This window comes from Buteo buteo, chromosome 14, assembly GCF_964188355.1.
Source record: "Buteo buteo chromosome 14, bButBut1.hap1.1, whole genome shotgun sequence".
Taxonomy (NCBI): Eukaryota; Metazoa; Chordata; class Aves; order Accipitriformes; family Accipitridae; genus Buteo; species Buteo buteo.
In genome coordinates, this window is record NC_134184.1 from 31820681 (window position 1) to 31844902 (window position 24222).

Here is a 24222-nt window from a genome sequence, read left to right on the forward strand (position 1 = left end):
ATGTCTTCTGAATGTTGTTGCACATGCATAGAGATCTTCATTCTGCCATTACACCAGAAGCATACAGCTGTGTCTACGTAGCTGTCTTTCGCAGTACAGTAGTGAAGTTTTGAAACAATGTCCTACACCAACCTCACTTTCCTTGCATTGGTTCAGCTACCAGGATAATTTTGGGGTGTACAGATTGGATTTCTGTCAGAGAAAACAAAAGCAGAAGCTCTGTTCCAGATGTACCAGATGCACACCAACCCCTTATGGAGACATGGCGAAACCAATGATTGATCCTCCAAGCCGCTTTCTGTCATGGGCTTGGCGGAGGTGTTCACACCAGGGCATGGGACTAAATCTAGCCAAGCATAATACCCTTAAGCTTAAACAGTGGAGTTGAAAGCAGCTTAGCACTAAGTGCTTTGATCTGTTGATTTGCTTCTGTTGCACCAGGTGTACATTGGTGTACGTGTACATGTCCCCACCTCATTTCAAATGTCAGTGTACACTTACATCATAGGGTTGCCTTGTCCCCTGCTTTTGAATGTAGTCATGATATTCCAGATTCTGTTCTTCTCCCCCTTTTCTGGATAAAAGTTTAATCCAAAACTTACATTGCGGTCCCTGCTGTGGCATTATTTTACAGCATTTTACTAGGAAGTGGAGAACAATTTATTCATTGGCATCCCAGACACTAAAGTTATTGACACCGCAATACATACAAGTCAAATTATAACAAGATAATCTCTAGATATTGCCAACAGTCATGTACTTTTGTGAATTTACCAGTAGTGACACAGACATCTAGAGATGATAATGATGGTGTTCTTCCCTGTCTGTAATGTGCTACAGGACCAGTCCCCTGTTTCTGGTCCGGTTGATGACTGACCCTCGTTTAGCAAGGAGCATTTTCTGCTTCAGTACTTTCTAGAGGATGTGCCTTTGTGCCCTGCTCTCCGCCAGACCCCTGCGTGCTGCATGTACTGTGCCCAGCACACCTCAGCTCCGTGCACCTTGCGTGACCACACTTACTCTCATCGTGGGATCGCGTATGCAGCTTTTGCTTCTTCAAACTTCTGTCAACGTTGCTAAGGGCTGCGCTGGGGTCCCTTGGCCAAAGGCTGTCGTGTCACGTCTTCCATTTGCCATTTTTGCACAACAAGTCTCTTTGCACACCAGAGTCTGGCAGAGGCTGCCACAACGGCCCCCGTTCCTGAGTAGCATGTGGTCTCCTTCAGAGACATTTTAACAGGTGGGGCGGGGAGAAAAGAAAAACACCTTCTCTTTTTCAAAACTACCTTGAGTTGCGAAGGAGTCTTGAGAGGGCTGACTACCATCCTGCTAGGTTTTTTTTTCCTCTAACAGCTTGATGCAGATGAAGGCTGCTGCACGCTAACGGGTGCTGTATGGCAGGTGCCTCCTGGGTTAGCATTGGTGGACCGAGTTGGGCACAAAGCAAAGACCAAACACTGTTGTGCCTTTTCCCTCACCGTTTATGTGGAGTGAGGTCTGTCCGCCCACCAGATCACTTCTAGGGAGCAATCTAGTTGTTAGACTGTAGAACAAATCCTAGGAGCGGTGTAGCATACAAGCGATGTCAATGAGGGTGGAAACAGGACCGTGGGGAAAAGCTAGGCTCATGCCATAAATATATCTGGTTGTTTATAAGATGCTATTACAGTCAGATTTTCTTTAGCAGTATTTTTCCCCATCACATTGAGAAATTAATGGCATTTTTGCAGTTAATATACTTAATGTAGATAGTCCTTTAATTGCCCTATCTTTTTTTTCTTATGTTCTCCTGTGTTCCTTTTCTCAAATTAAGGGTTTTACTATTCCTAGTTTTGTTTAAGTATCGATAGAAACATACCTTTCAGACCATCATTTCTCTTTTGGTGTGTGGTGTCTCTCACTGTACAGGTTATTGAGGATAACGGTGTTCGAAGGGTTGTGGTGGTTCCCCAGCCTCCGGAATTTCATCCTGGTGGTCACGCAGTGATACACAGGCCTCCGCATCCCCCACTGCCTGGCTTCCTGCCTCTCCCAGCCATGATACCCCCTCCACCACGTCATATATACTCACCCGTGACCGGAGCCGGTGACATGGCAACGCAGTACATTCCGCAGTATCACACCTCACAAGTATATGGGGATCTGGGTAAGTAGCTTATCAAATATTGCAAGTTCTATCAAAGCAAATAACGCTGTACTCGTTTCCAGCATCTGTTACACTGATGTACGGGCTTTGTCAGCAAGACTTATAGCTTAAATGGGAGCTATACACACAAGTTTTTTATGAGGATACCAGTCTTGTTTTTACTGAAGCTTACTATTCCAGAAGAATTTATTTGAATTAGACTTGTCTATTCAGTGATCCCTTAAACATACGGATTATTTCTTATGTGTATCAGTTATAGCTTTGCCCAGCAAAGCAATGCAGGAAGTGTTTGTAGTGATTCAGCTGATGCCTTCTTCCGAGATTCAGCGTTTAAATCCATACCTGAGCACTGTTCTGAGATCTCATGTCTTGCAGGTATCCTGTTTCAAGCATGAAACAGGAGTCCTTAGTATTGATTTTGAAAAAAGCTTGCTATTTTTCATAAAGAATGTATGCATTTAGTCCAGTGTCCATATTGAAGTCCAGCTTGAATAATCAGGTGCCACCAGCCTAAACTTAATACTGTAGTTGAAGCTGGTTTTGGTAGTTCTATTGACATCTGCCTTTAATATGGTTTAGTGGCAAAGTGTATATGTGTACTAACTCAGGGGTTGGGTTGTTAGATTAATATTTACATTTCTGGTAGACTTGTTTTTCTTTAGATAAACTTCTGCTATAAGGCAGGTGCTGACCTTGAGAGAGTTTCAGAGAGCAATGCCAGGTTGCTGTTTTTAGAGAAAGAAGGTAGAAGCTGTGGAGGAGACCAAACACAACTTTGTCATGTTGCTGTAGATGCATAGATTCTCAGTGTTCTGCGATACTACTAAACTCATTTAAAAATGTCCTCCATATAGTCACTGTACTTAAATGGTCATGATGTACAAAGCCATCAGATGAGAATACACCAATGTCTTGATCTTCCTGGAATTCTTAGTGTTTCTGTATTCTTAAGTTGTACTTTATTTCTTCCTTGCACTACTTTGGTAACAGTACATTCTTAGATGCTCTTTGGGTGCTTATTTATAGCTTTATTAATTTCTTGGTTTCCTGTAGATGGCAGTTATTTGCTTTTAGTTTGCTAAATTAAGAGATTGGAGTGTGGTAATTAAATGCACAAAAGATAAAGGATACTTGTTAATGGAATAATATTTTTTAGATTTATGCTGTAGGTTATATCCCTTTAAATATGAATTCAGTGATAATTTGCTAAACTGCTAATGTAAAAAAAAAATTGATAAAGTGGGATTCTTTGCTTTGCTTTGTTTTAAATATGTATGTAGTATGCCCTTGGATTTGGGGAATTAGAGGACTGGGGATGCTTTAATTTGTTACATATTTGCTACAAATTTCATATTTAATCCTGGACCACTGTCTTTGGCTCTGGCTTTCAGAAGTCAAAGCCCACAGTTAGGCTTCTATATGAGGAATCTGAATTTAAGGTGGGAAAAAAAACCCAGAAGTGCTTAGACCATGGTAGTTCTTTAACAAGAGCACCGAAGTCTCTAATGGGAGTGAAAAACAAATTTCTAAGTAGTCACAGCTTATCTAGTAGTCCTCTGCCAAATTTTCTGGGAATTAAGCTCACCTAAAAAAACAGAAACTGAAAAGTTCTCTAGCTTTGTGATTTTTATCCTTCTTGCAAGGAAGTTTTTATTTGCTTCTGTTTTCTATACGTCCTAGCACTTAAGGAATAACAGATAATGAACTTCATTATTCAGACCAAGTGATCCAGCTTACCTGAAAATGGACAAATTTTATGCTGGTTTTGAAGGATGGATTTTTTTGAAAGCTTTCATTATTTGTTATAGATAGGGTTACACTGAGGAAGGAGTTGGTGCCATGTGGTACACTGTTTTAAAGTCTTGAGTCAATAAGCTGTTCCTAAGCAAAAAGGTGAAATGGATAAAAATGTTAGAATTGAACAGAAAAGTTCACCAACCTACAGTTTAATTTTTTTCATTAGTCTGGTGCTGACTTTTTTCCAAAACCACATTCTGACTTAGAGATGGGACTTTGCTAATACTGCAGCAATGCCTCGGGTTACTGTGTACAGGTATAGTGTAGTTACAAGACCTAGCAATACCGTCTTCAGTCTTTTAGTGTCTTTCAGTTGCCCTGTGCTTTTGTGGGGTTTTTCTGTGTTTTCTGCTGAAGCACCATTAAAGTAATAGAGCTCTAGTTGCATTCTGAAACTTAAAACTTCACATTAGAGCAAACCTCCTCCCATGTAATAAAGTTGCGTGGTTTTTCTCTGTTGACTTCATCCTGTACCTTACAGCTCAAGCAAGATTATAGAAACGTTTTAAGAATAATTTTTAAGTAGAGAAAAGATGTGGGAAGGAAAGATTACACTTTCTCCCCTAACATGTTGTTAATATCCAATTAGCGTGTATCGGTTTACCTGCTGGACGCTTCAGTTTTCCAACAGGAATAGAGAAGTAATTTTATACACAAGTGCACACTTAATGTACATAGCATTTTTAAATAGATTTTTAATTACATTCCATTCTTAGTTGATTATTTTTAATTTTTTTCTTCTTTATTTCAATTTAGATACTCTGCCTGGTCACGGAAGATCCAACTTTAGAGACGAAAGGTCTAGTAAAACATATGAAAGGTTACAAAAAAAATTAAAAGATCGACATGGAACTCAGAAGGATAAGTTAAACAGTCCTCCGTCATCTCCTCAGAAATGTCCTTCTCCTACAAGTGAACATAATGGACTTACAAAAGGACAGGATGCAGCTGGTATAAGCACAGGTTCTACCAAAAGCAAGTCTTTGGGCAAAGGAAAAAGCAATTCTCAGACAGACACAGAAGTAGAAGGTAAGTGTTAAAAAAAAACCAAAAAACTCTATATCTATCTATCTATCTAAAAAATGCAAGTCCAGTGTCTGTCTGAATATAGCATTTGTAGATAGAACACCCCACTTTGACAATCTCGAAGTTGAGTAGTAGCCTGCCACTGCCCTGCCTTACACAGAATGGGCTTAAGGGCAATCAACCTGCTCGTCACATTGGAATGATGGGCCTAAGAGAACAAAACTGCTGACATGCAAGTCTCCACATAGATTTGAGCAAATCTTATTAGTCATACTTCATAATACGGTTTAAAGAAAAACCTGTGTTTTGTCCAGAGTCATTGGTGCTTACATTTTAAGGAATCACTGAATATTGGTGGCCCACTTGATATTGCAGAAAACGTGGAAAGAATGAGATGTCTGATACAGGAAACCTGCATTCAACTTGTTAAAGAGGAGTACTTTGTAAAAGAGATAATGTTGTTATATAAAATTCACATAATGTCTGTCCCCACCAATTCATCATTGAAAGGCCTTTGTAGAAAAAGACTAGTCCTCACACTAGTCTGTGTGAGTTCATGTTTTCTATGACACTACCATGGGGACTGTGTTTATTATTAATACCTTCATTTCACTGGAAAGTTTGTGATCTCATAAATGGACTGAATTCGCTCAGTCTTGGTCATACAGTCCTTGTTGAATCTGATGATGTGTCACTATGCAACTTTCAGGTCACTGGCATAGCACTTCAGATTCAGAACACAACGTCAAAGACTTGTCATCAGCCAAGTACAATTTCCTCAGAACAGGGAGCTGTAACTAGTGATGCTGAGGGAAACAAACTGTGGTTTTCTCAACTCACTGAAGTTTGCTTTGAGATGATGATTTTGTGCTAATGTATATTAGATTGCTGTAAACCACAAGAAACGTGAAGAAAGTATGTCTAACCAAGACCAGGAAATCTCAGCCTAGAAGAGCTGTTTAAAAACATGTGTAGATGATAGCCTGTGAAAGCTTAGTACCAAGGGACACCTTTGAGATACAACCTGAATTCAGCTGTTGGGAACTGTTGCTCCAAACTTGAATGAATACTTGTCACTGTAGTTCCATGGTGGCATTTGACTTGGATTTCTGTTTAGTTTATTTTCTGTTAGTTGGGATTTTATCTGTGAGCTAACTTCACCAAGGTACAGATCATAAAATGTACTGTTGCTTACATATGTAACGAAAATTACGTTAACAGTTCCTTAGAAGTATTTTATATGATAAACAGAAAAGCACGCTTTTCAGAATTACTTAATTTAGGAGACATTTGGGAAAATTATGTACTGTGACTTAGACTTGTAATAACAAACAGAAGTCAGAAATGTTTCAATAGCATAAACCATTTTAGAAATACAAAGTTGTAAGTAGATTTGACCTGTGTTTTTTAAAGAATTTCATCAGGCTTTGTTTTTCTTTTATTTTTCTTTTTAGTTTAAGGCAGGTTAAGTGAACTAAAAATGCCTGGCCACACGTTCAAAACCGAGTAGCCTGTTCACTTACACTATTGAGATAATAAAATTTTAGTATTGTGTGGGAGAAAGCACATAAAACACTTTCTGTAAACTTTGAGTCCCTTATAAAGCTCAGCTATACCTTCAGCTGAAACAAAACACCTTGGATTCTTTCCCCGGAACGTAACTGAAGGCTAAGCTAAGGTTTGCCCTTGCAATTGAGGGAGGCCAACAGCGTTACCAGTAGTCTTCCAGCTGTTGTGCAGTAACATATTTAAACTACTGTAACTTGACTGCATCTACATCCAGAGAGAAATCTATAGGAAATATCTCAGCCAAGAGCCTAAGTTCTCCAGAGCAGTAGTTTGTTTAAAGTTATACATTAATAAAAGATAACCAGGCTTTCTGTATTCCATAAATCATAGAACAGATTTAGAAATAGTTTTATATTAACAACTTTTTAGGGAGCTTTTTTAGTTTTATGTTGCCCTAGATGAATGCAAGTTGGCAAGGTGTTCTACTTTATAAATACCTTAGTCTATGTGCAGTTGTTGAATTTGAAGAGCTATTTCACTGTAAAGTCACTGAACAATACTCATGGGTACTTTTTGTTTGCTTTGATTTTGTTTTTTAAGAAAAGGATGAAGAAACAAAAGCACTTGAAGCACTTCTTTCTAATATAGCCAAGCCAGTGGTAAGTAAATAAAGCTTTCCATAAAGTCAGAATGTATCTGTTGCTATTTTTACACAGCTACACCTCCTTTTCTCTCTCCCAAGTTTAAAGGATCTTTAACTTCCTGCACTAAAGATAACTCACTTAACATCCAGCCACTGAAATGTAAATGACCAAAGTAATTTTTAGTATATTAACATTTGTGAAGCTAAAATTGTCTTGATACTTATTATATGGAATTCTTCTTGGCAACTCTGTGAAATCTCAGTATTAACAGAATTACAAAAAATATATATAGAAAGAGCTTGTAACGTTGTCAGTAACATAATGATGATGTTTAACAGAAGATGATGCTTAAAATCTTCTCTTATTGTAAAAATCTGTTCTCAAATTCCTGTAACATTGTTTAGTTACAACTGTTCGGGAAACAGTTTTACACACCAGATATCTCTAGGCATGAGAGATATCTGGCAAGGTTTTGGAAACCTCACCAAAAATGAGGGTTTGGAAAACCTTATTTGAAAAGTAAAGAAAAATGATGACAGATTTCTCTTTAAGAGTCTCTGGCACCTCCAGGGAAGAGACATAAAATTTGCCAAGGAAGGTGACTGTCAGCAGTGGGCTTCTGGCTTACCTGCTTGAGAATCTACCAATTTCTTTTCAGTTTGTAGAACTGTAATTCATAATTCTGCATAGATACTTTTTAAAGGACTGTTGCCCAATTCAGTAGTTTCTTGCATTGTAGAGCAGGCTTGTGTTCTTTTCTTTCATCATCTAGACCTTCCCTGGTCCTAACCTTTCTGTGAGGATATACACAGCTTTTCCAATATTCTGCACCTCAATCCTCAGTCCACCAGCTTGCCTGAGTAAAACCAATTTGTGTTTCCTATTGTAAACTACAAAAAGTCCATGCAACTGAAACTCCAGGAGGAGCTTGCCATGGGTTTGTCCAGTCAGCCAGCTACTACCTCCATAATCAGACACCCTGCTTTTCATCCTTTGTCAGTCCTTAGCTTACCACACCACACAAGTGCACACACTCGCACACACACACTTCACATAACTAATCAAGAAGAGAAAACTTTTATGGAAGGAGGGACATACAGAGAAAAGAAGGTGAAGAAGGAGAAAGGGTCAGATGGAATGATCATCAGACTTCCAAGACTGTTATTCCATCAGCTACATACCTTCTCTCCTTCACCTCCCGGACAACCTGGCCCTGGTTTTAGTGCCCCAGTCTGGATTCTTCTTTTATATGTTGTTGCTTTACAGCCTGGTGAGGAGAGGCTGAGAGAGCTGGAGCAATTTAGCCTGGAGAAGAGAAGGCTCAGGGGGGACCTTATCAATGTATACAGGTATCTGCAGGGTGAGTGCAAAGAGGATGGAGCCAGGCTCTTTTCAGTGGGCGCAGCGTCAGCCCCAGAGGCAGTGGGCACAAACTGAAACACAGGAGGTCCCCTCTGAACATCAGGAAACACTGGTATTTTTACTATGAGGATGACTGAGCACTGGCACTGGTTGCTCAGAGAGTTTGTGGAGACTCCCTCTTTGGAGATACTGAAAATCTGTCTGGACATGGGTCTGAGCAGCTGGCTTTAGGTGACCCTGCTTAGGCAAGGGGGTTGGACCGGTTGACCTCCAGCGTTCCCTTCCAGCCTCAACCATTCTGTGATTCTGTGGTGCTGCAAGGGCTGAGCAGGGATTGTAATTAGAGAGGAAGTCCTGAATGCTTGACATCCTGCTGTATCCAAGCATCAGAATGGGTTAACATGTCTACAGTGCCCCTGTGTCTTTGGTGGGTAAGCAGCATGGAGGTGGAAACTGTCTCAATCAACTCCTATGAGAAGGGGTTGAGAGAGCTGAGATGAGGAGATGGAGAGGAGTTAGCTGCTCCTGGCTGTTGCTGTGGTGTAGATAGTAGCTGTGACAGGTTCAGGAGCACTTAAGAGGATGACCTTGATGATTGGAGCTAGTGGAGGAGCAGTAAAAAGAATTTTTTAAGAAGAAACTGGGACTGAGAAGGAAGCTTAGGAAGATAAAGATGTGGGGGAGAAAGGAAGTGAGTGGAGAAGAGACAGCTCTGACAAGAATGTGAATGATCCTTTCTATCCTGACTAGCAGTACAGGGACCAGTTCTTTAGAAGAAGTGTGCACAGCCAGTGGTCAGGGCATACAGGATGCCATCCAAGTCGAGGTGTCATCGGTGGCTGCATTGCCAAGGGGCATGACAACTCTGAGCTTCCTGGGGTGGTTAGAGCGAAACTGTGAGAAGTAGGATCAAGAGGAGGTGTCTTCTGCTGTGTTGCTAATGACATATGAAAAAGCAATGGAGTGCCAGTACTGTCTTGTTTTCTTTCACTTCCTTCCACCCTCAACGCTCAATCGTCCGTGCCTTTTAGGCAAGCATGCTATTTCCCTTCCCTACCATGTCCTTACTTGAGCGTCATTGCATGTAGCTGTGTGCCTACAAGTGATCTCTTTGCAGACCTCAGAAGACATCACAGGCTTAGGCATTAGTAGTCTGCTACAGACTAGACAGTGTACACAAGGCAAAAAGCCAAAATTCCAGTACTTGAAGAGGCTTATGCTTTGCGAAGGCAAGGGACTGTCAGGGCTGTGGGTGGGTGGAAGACTAGCTGATTTTGCAGCTTGGGGAAGCGTGACATGGTAAGAGAAAGGGAGTCTGTGTTACCTACTTAGGCCTTGCACAATCAGAAGCAACACTCCCACAGTTTCTCCAAGGAAACATTTTTCTCACCCTCCCACCAGTGAACCAGAAGATTGTGGTTTTTCACACCTTCCATTTGTAGCTCTCATCAGAAATATTCCTGTAAGTTTTTGATTAATGTTTTGCTTGAACCACTGTAGGGATTGTGCCATGATGCTCTTCTTGATGGATTATCAACACCCTGTTCTGTGGTTGAACTTCAGTGCTGGCACAGGCAATACTGGATACTGGCTGTGGTGGTGGTCATCAGATGATCATACAGGTGCTGTCCAGTACAGTGTCCATTGCACCATATCCTGCTCCAGCAAGCCCAGAGTAGTGCCGAAGGCTGTGACCTGTCCTGGGCTGTCCCATGTCTTACTGCCCAGGTCCAGGGCATGCACATCTACATCAGGTGGTGGGCTCTATGGCATGCTTTCACACATCTCTTTCAGGTCTGTGCAGTATGGCGTACGGGCACATCAGCTTTGCTGCCTCCAAATTCCCGTTAGCTGTTTTTATGAACACATTTGCATTTTCTTGAACTTTTCCCTGTATGGATCCCCCCATCCTTTTATACGTGGCAGTGTTAAGTCAAGTTGGTGAAGTGGTACTGGCACCACATAACCCTTCTACTGAGGGAGGTCTTGAACTTTTTATACCCAGATGTAAGTTGAAGTGGTTTTGCAGATTGCACCAGGCTGAGCCCTCAGTGTTTGAGCAGAGTCTTCAACAGCTGTCATGTCCATTAACCAAACAACAAAGCAAGCAGAAGAGAAGACAAGGGGACCTGAAAAGGCAAAAGCAAAATGAAGACTGGAGCAGAAGGCTGAGTATTTAATAAGGAGAGGCAATAGGAACTCTGAATTTGAGGACAATATTGAATAATTGCTTCTTAGTGAAGAAATTAGTAATTACTGTCATATGCTTGCATCGTGTGAAGCTGGAGTTTTGTGTTAAAATAGTATATGCTGATGTAATCTAAGACTGCCATAGTGTATATACACAATAGAGAAAAGTTTTTTACAGGAAATCTTCATTTTAGCAATTCTTGATCTTTCAATACTTTGGGTTTGTCCCTTATTAATAGTCTTATGAGGAAGAATAGAGCTGAACCTAGACTTGTCTTTAAGAATCATTCTCTTAGCTGGAAGTTGAATCTGAAAAGCAGTACGAAATGTTTTATAAACGAGTTCAAAAGGACTTAAATTACATTCTCTGATTCTCTATTGTCAGTGCTTGCAGCTGTGATTTTTTTATTTCTTTTAGCAACTGAGAGTGGTTGAAAATACTCATACACCTGTATGTGAATTTACTGAAAAGCTCCAGAACTTATGAAATATGTGACATAGAGAGTGTGGGTCCAGAAGAAAAACCTTGATGTTATTCAGTCCCACTCTTACTACCTCTCTTCTTTTTGTCTGATTACTGACCCCTCACGAATGAGCTGTATTTCTGGGGACCCCACACTCCCCCACTGCCATTCTCGGGTTGCGGAAAAGAAGGTGGTACCAACTTCAGTGCAATTCAGGTGTATGAGGTACAGGGTTGGAAATTATTTCCAATATTTAACCCTGCCAAAGAGTTAAGTGTTGTACCTCTTGTTCTGTTCTTCTGCCCGTGAGCCCGTTCTCCTGGGCCCTCAGGTTATCTGCCTCTTACACTCGTTCCATAAATAGTTCACTCCCCAGTGCTCCTCAGCAGGGCTTACTAGTTTCAGCTTAGCTTACTGCAACTCCTTGATTTAATGTGAGTGTACATCACTGACAGGGCACCAGTGGTTTAACCTGACTACCTGGTTTATTGCAGAGCTCTCAGTTTCATCTGGGCACCATCTACTGGGCCCAGTGACTTTGGTGTGGGTTGTAAATTTTCTAGCCCAGCAACAGGGTTACACAAGATGGATATGGATTTCTGTCGCATTGCAAGTGCAGGATGAAAATAACGTTTTACAGTTTTAACTTGACATCTACCAGTAACAGAGCAGTGCCTGACTTGGAGCTTTCCTGATAGGTTTTCTTTTTGGTTTTGGGGTTTTTTTTTATTTTTTGTCTCTAATTCTGTTAGCCGTTTTTGTTTCATTGAATCTTTTAAATTCTCTTGTAAATTCTGCTAAGTCGTAGCTTATTGGCTAACATATTTCTCCCTTTTCCCTGTGTGTGTGCATGTGGATGTGTAGAGAATTTATATAGTTTTTATACATTGCAGCTTTTTATGCACCATTAGGATGTCCTTAATTCCCAGCTTCTGTGAATACTTCTCACTTTGCATTTCTGATCATGTTCAATTCCACTAACTGTTGCTTTTTAAGTTTTGGCAAATTGGCCACAGCAAAGCTTCAGCTTTTCATAATATTCTTTAGTCACATACTCTGTTTACACAAAGTAAAACAACCGGAACAACCTACATAGTCACTGATTTTTAGCTTGGTACGTAATACTGCTTCATTGTGTTATAGTTACTGTGTTAACAGTTGTCATCTATTATTTTAGAAGTCTTATGGAAGGTTTTATGTGAGTTGACCAACAAACGTTGCCCTGAGGGAGTAACTCAGGATGACAATTTTTATTCCAGTCAGAGACTTAAAGAACACTTCGCGCTGTTCTCTGTTGACGCTTGTTGATATGTAATGATTTCCACTAACACTCTGGGTTCAATGTTAGTAGTCAAAGTCCTGTGAGTTGTCTGTTACTCTGTAGTCTGTAATGTTGTCTTTGATCTCCCTCCCACTCTTCCTGCTCTGTCTGTACGGAACAGGTGAAACCTCTAATCTTTTAATGTTCCAGTAAGATATGTGGTGGGTTGACCCTGGCTGGATGCCAGGTGCCCACTAAAGCTGCTCTGTCCCTCCCCTCCTCAGCTGGACAGGGGAGAGAAAATAGAACGAAAGGCTCGTGGGTCGAGGTAACGACAGGGAGAGATCATTCACCAATTGCTGTCACGGGCAAAACAGACTTGACTTGGGGAGATTAGTTTATTTTATTACTAATCAAATCAGAGTAGGATAATGAGAAATAAAACCAAATCTTGAAACACCTTCACCCCAACCCTCCCTTCTTCCTGGGCTCAACTCCACTCCCAAATTCTCCACCTCCTCCCCCCCAGTGGCACAGGGGGACAGGGAATGGAGGTTGGGGTCAGTTCATCACACGTTGTCACTGCCGCTCCTTCCTCCTCAGGGGGAGGACTCCTCACTCGTCCCCTGCTCCACTGTGGGGTCCCTCCCATGGGAGACAGTCCTCCACGAACTTCTCCAATGTGAGTCCTTCCCACAGGCTACAGTTCTTCATGAACTGCTCCAGTATGGGTCCCTCCCACAGGCTGCAGTCCTTCAGGCACAGACTGCTCCAGCGTGGGTCCCCCGTGGGGTCACAAGTCCTGCCAGCAAACCTGCTCCAGCGTGGGCTCCTCTCTCCATGGGGCCACAGATCCTGCCAGGACCCTGCTCCAGCGTGGGCTTCCCACGGGGTCACAGCCTCCTCTGGGCATCCCCCTGCTCCAGTGTGGGGTCTTCCCCGGGCTGCAGGTGGAGATCTGCTCTACCGTGGACCTCCCTGGGCTGCAGGGGGACAACCTGCCTCACCATGGTCTTCCCCACAGGCTGCAGGGGAATTTCTGCTCCGGTGCCTGGAGCACCTCCTCCCCTCCTTCTTCACCAACCTGGGGGTCTGCAGGGCTGTTTCTCTTACATGTTCTCACTCTTCTCTCTGGCTGCAGTTTCTGTACATTATTCCAGAGGCACTACCACTATTGCTGATGGGCTCAGCCTTGGCCAGCAGTGGGTCCATCTTGGAGCCGGCTGGCATGGATCTGTTGGACATGGGGAAAGCTTCTAGCAGCTTCTCACAGAAGCTGCCCCTGTAGCTCCCCTACTACCAGAACCTTGCCACACAAACCCAGCGCAATGCCACCTTTCACTCGTACCAACTGCATTACTTCTCTGGTGTAAAAAAAGATAGAAAGAGTAAAAATGTATGGGGAGAAATGTAATCTGTCAAGGGTATAAGGCAGTTTGGCATTAACCGAGGGTTAGGTGGGGTGTTATGCACAGTTCTGGGCAAAGCGCTAAAGATGATGAAGCAGTAGGAGATGAAGAGAACAGTGAGAAGGATCAGAGATTTAGATAAGAGAGGGGAGACACAAATGCTTAACAGTCTTCAAGTACATCAGAAACAACTGCAGAAAGGAGGGGAGGATCTGATGTTCAACTCCGTGGTGACTAGGACTAGTAGACTTAGCTGGTAGTAAGAGGGATCCTGCCTGGATATTAAGAAAAAAATTTCAACTGTTCAGGTAGCTAAACATAGGAATAGCTCATTTTACAGTGGACCTACTAGTCCTGGAACATAGTAGGTCCTCCAGGAACCTGCTCTTCTTTCTTTCAGTATCCCCTGATGCCTTCTGCAACCCAGGAGGGAAGGATAAAGATTGTCTGAGAGGGAGCTTCTACCACCCCAGATGCTTCCTACAACTCCAAAGACTTCCAGAAATGCTAGAATTGTCCTGAGGTGATTGTAGTTAGTGTTAGTGTAGTTTGTGACCACATCAAGTTTACAGTGGAATTTCTCTTACCAAACTTTGAATTGTGTTTCCGAGAACTCCAGTGGGTAATCTTAGTAGCATTTGATCCCTTTCAGGATGTGATACACAGTCTTGTTAGCATATAAGGGCTTAGTGACATTATTTCTAAGACATTGAGTCTCATCTTGTTTGACTTTTTCCTCCTTTCTGTTTTTCTGTTATCAGTAAGTCACCTCCTCTGCTTTATTCTTGAAGTTGACCCATTCAGGTTTTTAGTTCAGTAGATTATAGCAATTTAAGAGCACCAATTGTGAAGATAGCATTTTGATTCTGATACTCTGGTAATAGATTTTCAAAGGCAATTGTTCCCAAAATAGATATACATTACAGTCATATTGTAAAACTAGTCATTTCGTATAATGAAATGTGTTTTCAGTTCTCTTATGAAACAATTGAAAATAGTAGGCGGGTGCAACATACAAATCACAATAGCAGGCGTGCAATGTTAATAAACACCCAAAAATTTCTAGACTTCCTTCTGTAATGGATCCTAAAAATTTGTAATCGCCTGCACGCACCTGTGGACTCAACTACAGAAATATGAGCATCCCCAGCCCCTTGCAGCACCTGTAGTTTTCAAGCAGCACCCACTCTTCTGGGAGCGTGGGTGCCCCTAACTGCATGTCTCCTTTCAGAGATGTGGGTGCTTTAGCTTCGCATGTAACTGTTATTCCCTAAAATCTGTTGTTCCCTAGTCTGCTAATCCACAGGCCATTGAGAAAGCTCTCCGCCAGGTCCCATGCACCCACCCGCGCTGTGGATCCCTGCCTGCTGCACCCCGAATTGCTGTCATACCAGCTGGGCTGCGCCTGCTCAGGGCATCCAGCCAGCCTGGATGGAGGCGGCAGTGGTGGCAGGGCAATTTCTTGCAGTCAGGCCGGGTTTTGATCATTGCTGTGTTGCACTCCAGCATCTTTTATCCCTATTACGAATTTCCATGCTGCTTTTATATTTCCGAAGCTGATCACTTCTTCCTTTCAGAAGTCTCTTTGTGGTCTCCCGGTTACCACTTAACCCACCTGAGGGTTGCTGCCTTTAGCATGATGAGTCTGCTGGGGCAAACCCTTCTCAGACAGCTGGAGGTGTTGCGTTCACACACACTGTTCATTCTCGTATTTCTCTCATACCAGCTGTTGTTATCCAGGCCTTTCTGCAAAGGGTGGGTTGTGCAGGCAAGCACCACCCCAGGAATTCTTTAGGATGTTGCCCGTATGTATGTATATGTACACGGACCTTGCGAGCATGCCTTCATCGCAAGTGCCTGGGCTCAAAGTACGTTATATGTTCTAATATTCTGTTCCCTAAGAGTACTAGATTAGAGCCTCAGGTTAGTTGTATTCCTATTAATATTCTGATAAAAAAACCAAAACATGCTGGGGTGGTTAACCAAATAGATTCTAATGTAATGGGAGAGTCTACTTGTTGCAATCATAATTAAATGCCCAAAGCAAAATTTATGTACCTGTTACAGTAATGCCAGCCATTCTGGAGAAATTCCTGAGCTTCTATATATTTCATAAGAAAACCGAGTCGACAAGAAGGTATTAAAAAAAAAAATCATAGTGCCAGTGACAGCAAAGAAAAAATGCCTGAAACATTGTCATTTAATGAAATGATTGATTTCACAATATATGCTTGCCATCTCGTCTGCTTCGCAACAGATACGGTTCATTTTTAGGTAGCCCACTAGGTGGCATTCGTTAGTTACAAGTTTCTTTGGTCTCAGCCCTGTGCCCTAGGATTGCAGTTTTCTCATGACATTTCTTGTATTTTTAGCTTGATTTCATCTGTAAAAACTAGTTAGTAGCTATTATATCGGTATAAATACTCTGATATGCTAACGGTATATGATTTTCTTCTCTCTTATTTGGTCCTTTGTGGCATAGCAGTGTTTATATACGATAGCATTTAAATGGCAGAGATCTCAAAACTTGTACTTCTACAGGTATCAGACATTCAGGCAAGAACAGCACTGCTTATGTGGTCCCCTCCATCAAGTGATACCAGAGAAGACACTGACAAGAATGACGTACCAGAGGTTTATACTTACGAAGTGATGATTTCAAGCACCGGAAAAGATGGAAAGTACAAAACTGTATACGTGTAGGTGTTCATTGTTTTTATTTAATTGCTGTTGCATTGAGTTATGTGGCTTAAAACCTCATTAAAAATCTGCCTGTTGTCCAGAGATTTAAATAATTAGCAGGTTTTTGCAACTTCTATTTTACATTGAACTACTTTTTTCAGTAGAATTGGTTCTGTTTTATTATTGAAGTCTCTACCATCAATTAGAATGTGAAGACCTTGTTCTTAGATGTTGGAGGCATGTTTTAATATCACTTAGCTGTATTTCAACCAGCTGCACTAGAAACTATAGGTTCTCAAGTAGTGAGATATACACAAATAGTGAGAAATACAAATTGTATTTGTAGTTATTTATTTCAGCACATGCTTCTGCTCCCAGTAGAGTTATCCCTCCCTTCCCTGAAAATGCTCTTGGTAAGAGACAGTCTTAGGATATGAAAAAAAGTAAGTAGATTCACACAGAACAGAACTCTAACAGCAGCAAACCAAACAAAACTCTTCAATCGTTTCATTCCTAACACAAGAGTTTTCAATCAGTTTTTTGCAACTTGGCGAAATATAACAGTAAAATTTGCCATTAAGGATGTAGAGCTCTCTAATCATTATAAATCTTTGTATCTAGCTATTTTATCTTAGTCACCTTCCATTGATTTCTTAGGAGCAGTACATGAATCATGAGTTGGATCTCCCTGTCCTTGAAACTAGAGGAAAAGAAATGAGTTTTGCTAACATAAACTCATGTCAGGAAAAGTAGACTAATAGATGCTACTTAGGTGTCTTTTCTGTTTACTAGGCTCTAACAAGTAGGTATATGCAGTCATGTACAGTTTTAGATAATTGTTTTTGCAAGGCTGAACTGAGCTTCTGTAGGCCCCAATACTTTGATGGTTTCTGTGTAATAACATGTATGTGTACACATGCAGCTGGTCTTACTAAGAGGAAAGTAATTATTCTTTAAGAAACAAATAAACAGAACAACAACAACAAAAAACAAAACTACCAGGGCAAAAGAACAGGAATCAAACACAAGAAAGCCCTAAACTTCAGAGATGAATGCATTTACATTTTACTATATTTAGCAACAGAGACAAACTGTTAGCAAATACATTTCTTCGAACAAGCGTTAGATGAATGGGTTAGATGATATGTGTCTTTTTATAAATGTATGGGATTCTGAAACAGTCTCTTAAACCAAATCGTGTCTCTTTCCAGTGGAGAAGAAAATAAAGTTACTGTAAATGATCTCAGGCCAGCAACTGATTACCATGCAAAGTGAGTATCTCCTTTTTTAATCGTTAAATTCAGTGGAAATGTTTTAAAAGTTTCATTGTATCTGTGTATTTGCATAAGTCTTCAGAGATTGTTTTTACCACTTCTCACCCTCCTTTGAGTCACAAATCAACATTTTTGGCTTAGCTGACCACTCAGTCCATTTTGAAAAACATAAGGGAATATTGTCGTGCTCCCATCCCACATCCATGCTCTTTCATTCATACCAGCACAGTGACCTATTTCTGTCCTTTTAGCCAGGTGCAGGCGCTGCTTGCTTTCTCTCAAATTTTCCACAAGCAGCAGAGGAAGGTACCTTACACAGGAAGGTGGTCACTGCTGGCCACCTGAAAGTCACCTTATGCTGCTTTTGCATAAGGTGACTTCTGCTCCAGCAGATCAGTGAATCTGACCCTATATGCGTTACTAAATATGCTTGTAGCTCAATGTAATTCTACCCTTCCAGCAGAATCTGCTGCTTTGCTATGTCATACTGAAGAAACAGCATAGGATTGGAAAGATGTAGGTAGTTGGCGTTCTTGCCTCCTTTTTTAAATACTAGAGAGTCACCTGGAGCTGAACTTGGCAAGGGATACAAAGAATAACGAGAAGGGCTTCCACGGGTATGTCAGCCAGAAAGGGAAGGTCAAAGAAAGCATACTGCCCCTGATGAGCAAGACTGGCAAACTGTCATCTTCATAAGCAGGCAACCCAGGTCTTAACACCAGTGATAAGAGGAAAGGTGCTTTTGGTTTTGGGTTTTTTTTCTTTCAAAGGAACAGATGAATCAGAAGAAGGTAAAGTGCCTGTTCACCCAAGGAAGAGACAAGGCATAGCTACGCAGCTTGGGGGGCAGGGGGAGGCCAGAAGATATTCCTGTATATCCTTTTGGAGACAAGCTGTTAGAAAAACAAACCATTTCTCTGTGAGACAGAAGCAAGAATTCACTCTTCTGAAGTACATGGGGAGTTAATTCATAGCCTTCCTAAAGGAAAGGACAGGGTGAACAGACTCAGCAAGGCCTTGAAGGAGTGCAGAGGATACTCTGAAAATACATCAACAGCTTCATTGTGCTTATCTGACGAAAGCTCTCGCAGGAGAAGAGTTATTCATGGTATCAATTAAGTCTGCAACAGATAATGAGCCTGCAAGATGTTACCATTATTTCCCAACCAAAGTACAGCAAGTAACAGACATATTTCAAATGTGATTGTGAGACTAAAGCTGACTGATGGTAATGATGTACATCCAAAGTAAAGGACTCTTTTCTTTTGCATTACTTCTGTTGACCAAGATGCTTCCAGCAGTTATTTATTTATAACAGTGATATTTTAATAATGAGGTAGCAAGGCAGTAACTTAATTCTGAATACTTAGTTTTCTTTGGAAACTGTACATACAGAATTTGAAGCAAAATGTTAATGGCCCTTTTCCACTTCAGAGTCCAAGTAGAATGCAACTGTGTAAAGGGGAGCCCTTCAGAAGCAGAGAGTTTTACCACAACAAGTTGTGAACCTGATACTCCAAATCTGCCCAGGATAACTAATCGGACCAAAAATTCTCTTACTCTGCAGTGGAAGGTAAGAATTGCTTAACAGCCATGAAGATAAATATTTTAAACTCTTCAGAATTGTTTTGGATTTAACAGTAAAATGCCACTTCATTAAAATGGAAAATTTTTGTCAAACATACTAATTTCAGTCACAGTTCCATGACTGGAAATAGATATACTGGGTTAAATGTGGACTTCAGTAAAAAGAGAAGGATTCTCAGAAAAGCAAGGAGCCTTTGTAGATAAAGTTACTGAGTTCCAGTCCCCTACCATACTGTGGAACCGATTCCTTTCTCTGTCATTGAACATAGGCTTGTTTGTGCAAAGCAAATGAAGCGGTCTGGAAAGACTGAGATTTGACAGACCTGCAATCTAGCTGCTCAGAAAAATACTGTAGCATTTTATACTGCTGCCAGAATACTTTTTCAAGGTTTAAATTAAAAAACAAAACCATAAACATGATACAAGCATTCATTGGATGCCAACTGAACTAGGACTGTCTTGGCAAGTGAAACCATCATATAAGGGGAGCATCATTTGCCCTCCACTGGTCTTGTCATGATTTGACCCATACATGCATTTTTTCCTTAAGTGGTCTTGTATCCAGTTAGAGCTCTAATTTTCTTCTTTTCCTGTTGCAGGCATCTTGCGATAATGGTTCTAAAATCCACAGTTACCTTTTAGAATGGGATGAAGTAAGCAAGTTATTCTATTTTATTTTTTAGTTTGTCATTTTTAAAAAAGTAGTTGTATGTGACTCTGCACATCAAGTTGTATGAATATTATGACTTCTGTCTAAAGGCATGTGACAAATACATAATTCCTGAAGCAATTATGAAAATACGATTATTGCCCAATTTTTTTCTTGGGGAATATAAAATAATAGGATCTTAATTACATGATTCTGCCACTCTTAATAGTGGCTTTTTCACTTGTAGTCCAATGCTTCTTTCAAGAGCTGACACTGAAGGGTCATTTTCCTGTAACAGCCTTTCTTTTGTACAAAGGGGGTGGATCTACAGTGCCCCCACAAGCATTTTCCAGTCCCTACCTGGACAGCTATCCTGAGATGGTATTGCTGCAGAAGCTTCATGGCTTTCTTATTCCAACCCTGTAGAACTGGGAAATGGAAAGGAAGGAAAAATGCCTCTAATTCCATATATGTACAATATAAATTCCATATTCTACTCCCTCACTACACAGAAGATTCTTGAGTTAGGTTTCATTTCAAAAAATGAGTTTACTTCATGTTTGTGTGTTACTTTAATTGGCGGATGCATATATAATAGGGTGAATAATGTGATTAACTTATTCCTTTTTAGGGAAAAGGAAATGGAGAGTTTTGCCAGTGTTATTATGGCCAACAGAAGCAGTATAGGATTACTAAACTATCACCAGCAATGGGGTACACCTTTAGGCTAGCAGCCAAAAATGACATGGGAATGAGGTAAATACTACTATTATATACATAAATATGGAATGCATATGCATGTATGTGTGTGCTTGTTTAAGAAAAACATAACGGCATTTAAAGAAAAGTGTCTTTTATCCAACTGGAATAAAATGAAATATAGAGTAATTCAGTTGGAAGGGACCTATGATGATCATCTAGTCCAACTACACAGTTATTTCACAGTATGTGATTGGATTATTCGGTTTGCAGATTACCCGTGTACTATGAATCACTTGACCCTGCTTGAGCAGGGGAGGTTGGACAAGATGACCTCCAGAGATCCCTTCCAACTTCAGCTATTCTGCGATTCCCAGCGTAACGCGTTTTGTCCAGGCATGGTATGGCTACGTACTACAAGCGCTACGTATGTGCATACTTAACCATATAAATGCTACAAATCTCAGCCCCTCTTAGAAGCAGACAATACAGCTACTTCTGCCAGACTTAGCCTCGTTTCCTGAACAGCTTGCTCAGACATTTGTACACGATGCCCCTCGAATGGGGAGCACAAGCACGGCACAGACAACCCAGCTGCTCTCACGTGAAATCAGCTCAGGCTGTGCTGGTTTTTAGCTTCAGTCTTTGTAGACTTACGTTGACCACTGAAGGTGCTACCTTGGACGTCTTTCCTATCACTTGTACTTGTGATAGAATTTTTGGCTAAGCACTACGTGTTAGAGACTCACATATTCAGTGCAATTGTGGCTTTTGTGTCTGCTGTAATAAGCACTTCTAAAATTCTGAGGATCGTGTTAAAAGACAAGCAACTCGGCCAAAGGGCCAGAATTGAATAGTTAAAACGCTGCAGTGCTGACCAGAGGGTACCTCGTACCATGCTCTCTGCTGCTCTTGGTTCCAGGGAGGTTTGACGTGGTGCTAGACCTAAGGTTAGTTTCCGAAGCTGGTGTAGCTACTTTCCAGGCTGATAAGCTGGAAGGGCTGATAAGCCCTTCTTAAATTTAGAGTTGTAGTGATGACAGTATAAAGAGGTGTCAGTAACTGCTGGAGCAGGAAGTTAAGTCTGGCAGAACCCCACTGCCACCTGTAGGTGTATCTGTATTGTGCTCTTTGCCATGTCCCATTACTTGGATATGTCCTTTTATCTAAGGTGTCTGTTAGTCTCCTGTTACCCTGGGAAATGGACAGAATATGACATGACCATATCACTGAATTCTTTTGAAGTTCTAGAGCTTATTATGAATTCTTAGGATATGTGGCTCTTACTTTTAATTGCTACTTTTCTGAAGTTAGAGCACCAGACTTTGTTTTGAATTTTGGAATTAATGACATCTGACTTCAGTAGAAGATATAAGTGAGAACTTGGCGGGGGGAAAAACCAAATTAATGGTTTCTCAAGTTATACTCGCACTACTGGGTGCGTTAGTTCTTGGGAATGCTTCTTGGTCTTCAGGCAAAGTGATAAACCTGGCTAATAGCGAGACTACCAAGGCTCATCATCTCTAGAGCAGACTGCCAGTGTCCACACTACCTAGTAGCACTTGGACCTTGAGGTCCTATGTGGCATAAAAACAGGGCTTCTCTAGACACAAACCTAAAATTGCTGTTTTTGCATTTGTTCTTTTCATTCAGTGTTTGAAATATTATGAGCATTTTGCTGCAGCTCACCAGAGCGGTGTTTTTATAGCATAAAATAGAGGATATGTGTTGTGTGTCCTTCAGCTGGCATAAGGAGTTGCTTGAGAGAACAACGCCTGCTTGGATGGTGTTGAAGGACGGCGTAAAGAATAGGGAGCCAGACCTGGGCTTGTAGTTCATACTGGGCAGAAGGAATCTTCTGCAGACTGTTAAGTATGTGAAAACTACAGCTGGCTCAGGAGATGAGGCGTGTGTTGGGAGGCTTTGGAGAGTACTCAGGGAATGCGTTGCGTGTAGTGCCTGTTCCTGTGTCTTTCCTTAGGCGCCTGCTTTGGGCCACTGTCGGAGGACACTGTAGTGGGCTAGAATGACTTTTGGTGTGCTCCGACACAGTCTTTATCATGTTACTGCCTTCTGGATGATGTTTCTGGAATGAATTATTCTCTGAGTTGCTCCTGGACTTTGTCTTGATGAGACTTATTTGGAACTGTTCAAAAAACTAAAGACAGGGAGTGAGCTGGCAGTTAAGCAGAGTTCAGTGCTTGGGCTCTCTTCCTGTTCCCCTTTTATGAGTGTAAATGCACCCTCTAGGAATACCTGCAGATATTACAGATTCCTGCAGTGTAAGCTGGTAGAAGACACTGATCAGTTAAGTACCCTTCTTAAACTAATCACGCTGAATAGATTTTTAAATCAATATTTCATAGCCTTGTAAAGATGTACTTTATTGTCTTTATGGTACTATTTAATTAAGAAGTCTCTTGAAATAATATTTATTAGGGTAGAGAGCCTAATTATTCCTTATGAAGAATGTTGAGAACCTTGGGCATCTGGAGACAGAATTTTGTCTAAATGATTTTACAGATATTTTATTTGTGAGTTACTCATTTTTAAATTTAATTCAAACCACACATGTAAGAGTGGCTAAAGGAAACCGGAAAAATAAAATCTGTTGAAAAAATAGATAGCATTATTGTACTTCTAAGTGAATTGTTTAAGAGTCTTTCAAATGTGGGTATCACTGGAACTCTTTTAGTTGGTTTCAGTGTGTTTTGGAGTGGTTCAATCAATTAAAGAGATCGAATCTTTTTAAGGTGAGAGGTTTTTTACCTTATATCTGCTTGTGAGGTGACTCCTTCAATAGTTTGTTGTGTATAGAGATATGCTTAGTATTTGTCTAGCCTCTCTTCATGCTTTCTCTAGCCTACTTAAATAATACTGAAATCTTTTTTAGTAGATATATTGTAGGTATCACATCATCTTCATTTCAGAGATTTTCTTGCTTGTGACTTTTTACAAGACAAAAAATACTATTCCCCTCAAATTGAAGAAGTTTTCTCTTGTGTTGCACTTTTTCACTTCCTGCTTCACAATCTGTTTCACAGTCTGCATGTCCACACAGTCTGTATGTCTGTGTTGGGTGTTATCGACATACTTGCTAAGGTGCAGTGCAGTCTGTAAGATTCTTTCAATTCTTTTTTTTTTTTTTTTTTTTTATGCCAAAAAGACTTCAGAGCAGACCAAAATTTACAACATGTGTGTTGTTATAATATAAGTTGGGTAAGAGAGAAAGTGAAGTTTGAGGTATCTTTATATTGAGATTTTTCAGGAAAGTCAGGTTCCGACACAGGAGATATTTAACTGGTATTGTTGTTTAAGCCATACAGAGAATTCTGTTTTCAGGGCTTCCTGATGCTTGCTTAGGAAATGCTTAGCTTTTAGATTAAAATTACATCTTTGATGTTAGTTTCATACAGTTAAAAAAAACTAGACTAAGCTCTTAAACCTGTAAGTCCTGTAAGCGTTTCTTCAGATCTGATGTAGAAGCAGCAAATCTCTAAATAAATGCCAGCTGAGAACAGGT

At 40.9% G+C, this 24222-nt stretch overlaps 1 protein-coding gene across 7 annotated transcripts in view; it reads left to right on the forward strand.

The window, feature by feature from the left end:
* FNDC3A (fibronectin type III domain containing 3A) overlaps positions 1–24222 on the forward strand; it is a 121893-nt gene that overhangs the window by 71154 nt on the left and 26517 nt on the right. For all 7 annotated transcript variants that reach the window (XM_075046227.1, XM_075046231.1, XM_075046228.1 and 4 more), the window contains 8 exons: positions 1909–2146; positions 4700–4972; positions 7079–7137; positions 16350–16507; positions 17702–17761; positions 19199–19337; positions 19951–20004; positions 20632–20756. In XM_075046227.1, coding sequence (XP_074902328.1) covers positions 1909–2146; positions 4700–4972; positions 7079–7137; positions 16350–16507; positions 17702–17761; positions 19199–19337; positions 19951–20004; positions 20632–20756 — 1106 coding nt within the window. The remainder of the gene's footprint in view (positions 1–1908; positions 2147–4699; positions 4973–7078; positions 7138–16349; positions 16508–17701; positions 17762–19198; positions 19338–19950; positions 20005–20631; positions 20757–24222) is intronic.